The 8,425-nt window shown below is 36.9% G+C and overlaps 1 protein-coding gene across 1 annotated transcript in view; it reads left to right on the top strand.

The window, feature by feature from the left end:
* Positions 1-8,425, top strand: part of LOC107596985 (F-actin-uncapping protein RLTPR-like) — a 39,183-nt gene that overhangs the window by 5,142 nt on the left and 25,616 nt on the right. The window contains exons 9-21 of the mRNA XM_016287870.1: positions 79-175; positions 476-530; positions 2,266-2,438; positions 2,666-2,734; positions 2,821-2,914; positions 2,999-3,097; positions 3,213-3,341; positions 4,614-4,727; positions 4,869-5,041; positions 5,142-5,229; positions 5,324-5,416; positions 6,527-6,593; positions 8,392-8,424. Coding sequence (XP_016143356.1) covers positions 79-175; positions 476-530; positions 2,266-2,438; positions 2,666-2,734; positions 2,821-2,914; positions 2,999-3,097; positions 3,213-3,341; positions 4,614-4,727; positions 4,869-5,041; positions 5,142-5,229; positions 5,324-5,416; positions 6,527-6,593; positions 8,392-8,424 — 1,284 coding nt within the window. The remainder of the gene's footprint in view (positions 1-78; positions 176-475; positions 531-2,265; positions 2,439-2,665; positions 2,735-2,820; positions 2,915-2,998; positions 3,098-3,212; positions 3,342-4,613; positions 4,728-4,868; positions 5,042-5,141; positions 5,230-5,323; positions 5,417-6,526; positions 6,594-8,391; position 8,425) is intronic.

Here is an 8,425-nt window from a genome sequence, read left to right as displayed (position 1 = left end):
ATTATATATATATATATATATATATATATATATATATAGACAAATCACTATTAGTAATTTGTGGTTTCTCTCTGACAGGTTTTGAGAGCAATATGGTTACTTTAATTCTCTCCATTGGTCGCAGTCATTCAATTCGGCACCTTTCAATTGGACGCAATTTTGCCATGAAGTCTAGGTAAGTGCCTTGAAGTCTAGGTGTGAATTACTCATATTTTTTAAATGGTATGTGTGCTTATTTGGAGGTTAGATGTATGAGTGTTCAGAAAACCTGTTTGAAAACTATTACCATTTTGGAGGCACTAAAATTACACTTACATCACTAAAAGACATTTTTGATGCACCTTTCAGTCTATCCAGCCCATCCTCTCTCTCTCTCTCTCTCGCTCTCTCTCTCTCTCTACGTCATATCTACCCTGTTCCCCCTTTTTCTTTCATGCATATGATGCATATTTTAAATGCCACCTCTTTCTCTCAGAGCTCTTACAGATGTGTTACACCGCCTTGTACAGCTAATTCAAGAGGAGGAGTGTGTAAGTACATCATTTGTAATAATCAAAAATACTACACACACACACACACACACACACACTTCTCATAACTCCATTAGAATCATACTTTAGTCATATTCATAACCAGGCTCTCAAATGATATGAGAATTGCTGCAAAATAGGATCACTTCCCCCATGCACCACAGATACATACACCAGAAAGTACACCTACCGACCACAGCTCTCATATAACATTGAGAGTAGGAAGAGCTGCTGTCTTTGGCTCAGTTAACATTAAAGATTGGTATGTGTGCCTCTGTGTGTGTTTGCATCTGTAATACTAGAACCAATAAAGAGAGAAGGTCCACAGAGACGCCTCATTTCTCCAGCAAGCCTTGAGTTTTAATTACCCAAAATCCCTCTCTATCAAGGCACGCCCGGGCTCAGTAATTACACAAGCAGCTCTGACTCACATATAGGACTCATTAAAACAGACTCTCAACTTTATGTAACTTTATCCACATTAATAGGAGCATTTATGGTCTCCAAAGGATCAGTGCTGGCCTTTCACGACCCAAACTTCTCAGTAGAGAATGAGACTGAATGAGACTCAGACCTGGATAGAAATCTTAAAGGGGTCATATGATGCTTTTTTAAAGATCATTATTTTGTGTATTTGGTGTAACAGAATATGTTGACATGGTTTAATGTAAAAAAAAACACATTATTTTTAAAATACTGTACATTATTGTAGGTCCTATATGCCCCGTTTCTCTCAAACGCTTCGTTTTCTACAAAGTCCCTCCTTCCGACAAGCGCAGTCTGCTCTGATTGGCCAGCTGACCCAGTGCATTGTGATTGGCCGAACACCGCAAGCACTCGTCGGAAATGTAACTCCCCTTACCATAATCGCAAGCTTCATCTTTCAAAATAAATGTAAAGACAGAGCCCGAAAAGGGAACAGAGTCACATGACAGACACAGTGATGAAGCTGGTATGTGTTTGCAGTACACAAGCCACGGTTAAGACAGCTGACTCTACTGTGATGTGACCCTGTCTCTCTCTCTCACACACACTCAATGCGCAAAACTTCGCATTTGAACAGTCAATAGCAAATACTTAAACTAATAACAAAACAGTAGCTGATTCAGAAGCGCCAGATTGTCATAGCAAAGTCAGAATGGCCTCCTCTCCAAAGTTCACGAAAATGCCATAAAATGCATTGCTGTTCTGTTGTAAGCAATCTTAAAGATTCCTAAATGCATCTACTTTCTGAAGGCCAAATAAAGTGCTTTTGCTTTCGCCTAGAAACACACAGCGTCTCCCTGACATGCTGCTTCAACACTAACTGCGGTTACTGAAACCACGCCTTCTTTCTTTGCGTGCACATTTGGGCGACATTATGCAAATATTTCCACATAGTGAGGTAGATATGTGGGGGCATGTTAGAACGAGCCGTTTTAGGGGGCGTGGCAGAGTCATAACTTTGATAAAGAATATCTCTTTGGTTTTGAGACTTTACTCTTTGCAACTTCAGTGATCTTATCTATGCACAATCAGCTTGTAACACTCAAAAACAGAAAGGAAAACTTGAAATCGCATCATATGACCCCTTTAATGAGACTTATAGCCAAAGGTTAATGACTCCATGAAAATTACTCTAAATGTAAGATCAGTAGAACTTGATGAAGCAAATATAGCCCTTCAATATAACGACCGTTGTCTCATATGTGCATTTAGCATTGGAAAGTGACCTCTCTTTTTGTACACTTTTTAGCCACTGGAGTCTCTCTCTGTATGTGATTCAAAGTTGAAAACTGGTACCACCATCCTCATCAACAGCCTGGGCAGCAACGCCAGCCTGTTCAAGATTGATATCAGTGGAAACTGTATAGGTGACACTGGAGCAAAGATGCTAGCAAAGGCCCTCATGATCAACACCAAGCTAAAGTAATTTTCCCCACGTGGTGACTTATAACATTTATGTCAAGTTGAACATGTTCCTTGATCATTGTTCCTGTTAAACAGTCAGCATTTATACTTGAGTAGATGTTAAAGATGGGGTTAAAATGATGTTTGTCAGGAATCCTTTTTCCAGGGTCAACAAAACATGCCCTATTTGGCAAAATTGCAGTCACTGTCATTTCTTATGAAGGCTGTGCTTTGTTTTCTGACAGAACACTGGTTTGGGACCGAAACAGTGTGACTGCTGGAGGATTTATGGATGTGGCCAATGCCATGGAAAAGTGAGAGCACCCCACAGACAAACAGACTTGTTTCAATGACTTACATTTGTTAAAAAAAATTGTTTTCTATATGTGCTTTCAAACAGAAACGTGACACTACAGAGCATGTCCATTCCAATGAGTGATGTTCTTCAAGCGTACCGAAACACCCCAGAGAAGATGGACGAGGCTTTACAGAAAGTTAGTTCTTGTTTCCAGGACTGTAGAAAGCCATAAGTACAGACAATGATATCAAATGGACTCTTTTTGTTTGTGTATATGCAGATCCAGACTTTTTTACACAGGAACAATCAGAGACAGTGTAGAACAGGTGAGGATATGTGCCATCTGCAGCATGGACTGAAGACCACTCGCTCTGAACAGGTTTGTGTGGATATATAATTTTTCCTATATAATTATTATTGCTTATGATATAGTAGGCTGTAATACTACATGCTGAGGGTTCAGATCGTTATGAACAAGTCTCTGTTTCTCTCAGTTATTGCAGGACCTCTGTAAGAAACTACAGGAAAGTGTGCATCCTTTAACCTGCTACAATATACAAGAGGTGCAGTCGGACATCTTGCTTGCAGAGGAAGCGCTTCAACATGCAAAGACGGCCATTAGTGTATGAGATTACACATCTACGTGGTTTGCAATATTACAGATTTAAAACATGATTTTTTTACACTACGTTTCAAAAGTTTGGGATTGGAATGATTTTTGAATATTTTGGAAGTCTCTTAGGGCTGCATTTATTTGATCAGAAAAATAAAATAGTAATATTAGTGAATATTACTTGAATTAAAAATATTATTTTTTTTATATATTTTAAAATGTGATTTATTCCTCAGATGGCAAAGCTGAATTTTCAGCTGTGATGATTACAGTTGAAAAACAGATTCGTTGATGATTAAAGAAATCTAAAGAAGTTAGTTCAATTCTATTCAATTCAAGTTTATTTGTATAGCGCTTTTTACGATACAAATCGTTGCAAAGCAACTTTACAGCAAATTAGGTTTCTACAATATTTAGTAATAGCTTATCAGTGGTGACTGTCAGTTAATAAACATATGGCAGAAATGTACGGAAAAATGGCAAAAACAGAGAAACAAATAGAGACATAATTAGCTTAGCTGCTGTTTCAACCAAGCAAAATTGATTTGTTTAACCCAAACTAAAGAATAATAATGTGCATTTGATCAAATATAACTGCAGTACAAGATTATGAGATGCATTATTTGAATGCTTGGCCAAAGAGATGTGTCTTTAATCTAGATTTAAACAGAGAGAGTGTGTCTGAACCCCGAACGGTATCAGGAAGGCTATTCCAGAGTTTGGGAGCCAAATGCAAAAAAAGCTCTACCTCCTTTAGTGGACTTTGCTATCCTAGGTACTACCAAAAGCCATTAAGAACAGCATTTATTTGAAATATAAATCTTTTGTAACAGTATAAATGTCTTTCATTTCAATTTTGTCTACTTTAAGTTTTGATCAATTTGGGTTCTCAGTGAACAAAAGTATTAACATCTTTCAAAAAAATGTCAACCTCAAACTTTTTAACTGTAGTGTAAAAGTAATTCCTGTTATGCAGTACTATTTAAACTTTCAAAAAAAAAAATATATATATATATATATATATGCTTATAAACGTGTACACCAGAAATATGTGATCATTTATCTGATATATTAAAAGAAAACTGAGAATTAAGATTTACATCTTTTATGTTGAATATGCAACGTATAATATATTAAGACACATGTGATCAGGATAGAAAAATACACTATATGTATATGTGTTTATATATATATATATATATATATAGTTTTAAATTTCTATAATAATATAATGATGCTTTTAATATACTTGTGATGTTTGACATTTGGCCTTTCCCCGCAGTCTTTCGCAGGGCTTTATGAGTTGGGCAGAGCGCCCTCTAGTGGTCACATGCTGAAATGCATTCTCAATGATGCTGCTATTGCCTTGAGGAATGAGATCACTGAGGAAATCCAGGTGGAGTTTTGTCATGTGTTTTGGGTGTTTCTGTAGTGTCTGGTATGTGGTATGATCGAGAGTTGAGTATGTTTATTGCTTTAGTGGAAGTCACTGTAATTCGATGTCAGTACAAATCAGATTTTCTCTTGTGTTCTGCAGGAACTGGCAACGGCAATGCTGCAGTCTGCCCAGCTGACCTGCCCCAGAGTCGTCCAGAGGTCAAGTGTCAGTGAGCATCTGGCAGAATGTGTGGCCAAGAAGACACGTCAGGCTGCACACTTCATTCAAAACACAATGCAAGAGACAGAGAACAGCATCAGAAACAAGCTCAGGTGGGATGCACATACACATCACTATATAAACAATATTAGACTCTTAGTAAAAAAAATAGATTGTTTTTACTTTGTGCTCCCCTCTCTCACATTTTCTCAGTGAACTGAAACTGGCTGTCAGTGTCTCTCTGGTGGAAAGTATAATTGGTGAAGTTCTTCAGGATTTGTCAGTGGCTCAGGAAAAGCTGGTAAGTGTTGGCATTTATGAAATGTGTATATTGAGCACATGAGAATTGTGTGTGCATGTGTATGGCATGAAATATATATCACGCTTGCTTTCAGGACAAGCACATGAGGGAGTTTTCCCAGTCCACCAATATCAAGGCCAATGTTCCTCAGCTCAGAGTGATGGAGCATGAATTCCCTACAGATGATGTGAGGACAGAGCATGTCTGCTTGATTCTAGCTTTCTGATTCAACACTTACTCAGGACTTTTCCTTTGTTTTTATGTTGCACATACACTACAACTCAAAAGTAATATTTTTTTGAAAGAAATTAATACTTATTGTATAAGAATTGAATACTTAATACTTATACGAATGCATTAAATTGTTCAAAAGTTGCAGTGAAGGCTATTTTTCAAATAAATTCTGTTATTTTGAATTTCTATTAATCAAAGAATCCTAAAAAAAGTCACAATTTCTACAAAAATATTAAGCAGCACAGCTGTTTTCAGCATTGATAGTTATAAGAAATTTTCTTGAGCACCAAATCAGAATATAAGAATGATTTCAGAAGGATCATGTGACATTGAAGACTGGTGTGGCTTGTGTGGCTTGTGTGGCTTGTTGCTTTTATAAAATTGTATAATAGTATAAATACAATATAGTTCATATTAGACTAATCATAGACCGTTTACAGTTACCAAGCAAAATAACAGCATGGCCTAATAATATTTAGTGGGGTATAAATGTCTGAGACAGCTAATGAAAATTATTTAATTTGTATTTCTCTCAGACAAATTTCTAATTATATCATCAGGATAGTAATTTGAGTTAATTGATTAAATAATTGATTAAAAGTTAACACAAAGTGCATGATTTCTTAACATTTTGCTGAATAATCTACACCACTTTGTGTCATAATTTATGATCCATGTTCTCCAGTATGATTTGAGAATGATTAAAAGTGGAAGAACATCTGTATTAAGAAAACTTGTATTAAGAATCTATACAAAAAAATGGAAATTATTTTTTGTTGCAGCATTTCTGTTTCTGAAACTAATTTCCAGATTTAAAAAAAATCCCAGTTTTTAAAAGTGGTCTAAGGCATTTAGAGCCCACTTTTGCAGCCTGTAAGTGATGTGCGTTCTCATAATATCAATTATGGCTTCAACACAGCTTGTTTATTTTTCACAGAATTTATTGTTTTATAATTAGAGTTTGATAAAAAAAATTACAATTATTTTAGTAATCTAGAGCGTGAGTTAGATTGACAGTCACTTGTATGCATTTAAGTTTGATTTTCTCTCCACTTGTCCACAGTATGTCCCTGTAAACTGGAGAAACAGCTTCCACTCCCGTAGCATCCGTCCCGCCCCTTCCATCAAAAGTAAGTCCCTTGTGTCTTGATGCCGACAAGTGCTTCTTGCACAAGTCTCGCCCTTTGCCATTTGTCTTTGCCTTTGCACTCCTAAATCACATGTGATTGGATGTAGCATATACTGGTGACATCATAGCTGTGCATTACTTGAAATATGATTGGCTGTAACAAACCCTGGCACACACACCACAGCTGTTGAGGTCAGAGGTCATGTTCAGGTCTGTTTAATTATGCAGTCATCAAATATGGAGGGGTTAAAGTCTTGTCATTGCTCTTATCTGAACAAAGCCAGCATGATTTTTACAATCAATCAACTATATATGGTTATGCAAACCACATTCAACCACATCCTTTACTATAGCATGCACAAACTGATTTAATGACAACACATGTGTGTTTAACTTGTTCAAATGCGTGAGATTGTGTGTATGTGATGCAGTATGCACTGTAGTAGTGCTACAGTGTATGTGACTTCAAAAGCGTGCTTTGTTGTTTGAAGTCCTGTCTGCGAGAGCAGGATCCCCCTCTCATGGGACTTCCCCTCCCTGTCTAACTGGTCGTCTATCTGTGGTGTGTGTGTGAGTCTGAGACAGTGGGGGGATTGATTTTGGGAGGTCCCACCCTGTCTCTACTAAATATAATCAGCTGTGTAACACTGCTGGCAGCAGCTAACTGGAGCATAGCCCTGTTACTCTCACACCACTGAGCCCCTCAGACGAGGGAGGGGGCCACCCGCTTACAACCATGACAAAGCCCCTCCCCCGGTCCTCCACCCTCCTCTTCCTCTGCTCTTTGTGTATACCTGTCCTGTTATCTCTGCTCTTATCTTTCCTTTTTCTTGTTCCAGTCACATTTCAGCCCAAATCTTCGGATGAAGAAATTATAATTAATTTGCTTAAACAAAACAAAGCCTGTTCTTCAGACTATTTTTGTATTGTGACAATTTTTGTATTGTAATGCAAAGCACTGATTTTTTTTTAAATTTTTTTAATGAAATTAATACTTTTATTAAGCAAGGATGCAATAAATGGATCAAAATACATTCATAATGTTACATTCATAATGTTTCTTTTATACTTTCTTTTCATAAAAGAATTCTGGAAAAAAATCAATACAGTTTCCTATATTAGTCAGCCCAAACTGTTTTCAACATTGTTAAGAATAAGAAATGATTAACGGGAACCATTTCAGAATATTAAAGTGATTTCTGAAGAACAATTTGACGCTAATGACTGGAATACTGGTTACTGCATGGGTATAAATTGCATTTTAAAATATTTTATAGCAAAAACTTTTTTTAAATTGTAATAATTTAAATAATATTTTGCAACATTGTATTTTTGATCAAATAAATGCACCCTTTGGTGAGCATAAGAAACCACAGCTTAACTGTCATAAAAATAATGTCACCGTGCAAAAATCTGAATCCTCTTTAATTAGGCTTGATTTCCCGTATCTAAAATATAATCATAAATAAATTAGACCGTATATTTATTGATTTTGGGGTAAAACATGATATGACATTCTAGGCGTGTTTTTGTGAGATTCCCTGGGTGTCTCCATCCATCATGTGGATATCCTGAACCCTCCGTCATGTCCAGCTTTATCTTCCTCTTTCCCTTTCCTTCCCTTTTTCACTGATCTTTCATTCCCCCCCTCGTATCCTCTGCTGCATATCTGCATATTCATCGTTCCCTCCTTCTCTCTCGATCTATTTCCTCCTCTCCATGTAGATACACACATCATACAGGCTTCAGTCTCTCCCTCTGTTGTCCCTTATTTCCTTCCTCCCTCTTTCTCTCTGCAGGTTTGTTAGATGTGGAAGGGGAACAGCAGGCGCG

The sequence above is a fragment of the Sinocyclocheilus grahami genome, unplaced genomic scaffold (genome assembly GCF_001515645.1).
Source record: "Sinocyclocheilus grahami isolate Dianchi unplaced genomic scaffold, SAMN03320097.WGS_v1.1 scaffold225.1, whole genome shotgun sequence".
NCBI lineage: Eukaryota > Metazoa > Chordata > Actinopteri > Cypriniformes > Cyprinidae > Sinocyclocheilus > Sinocyclocheilus grahami.
This window is presented reverse-complemented; position numbering and strand designations above follow the sequence as displayed.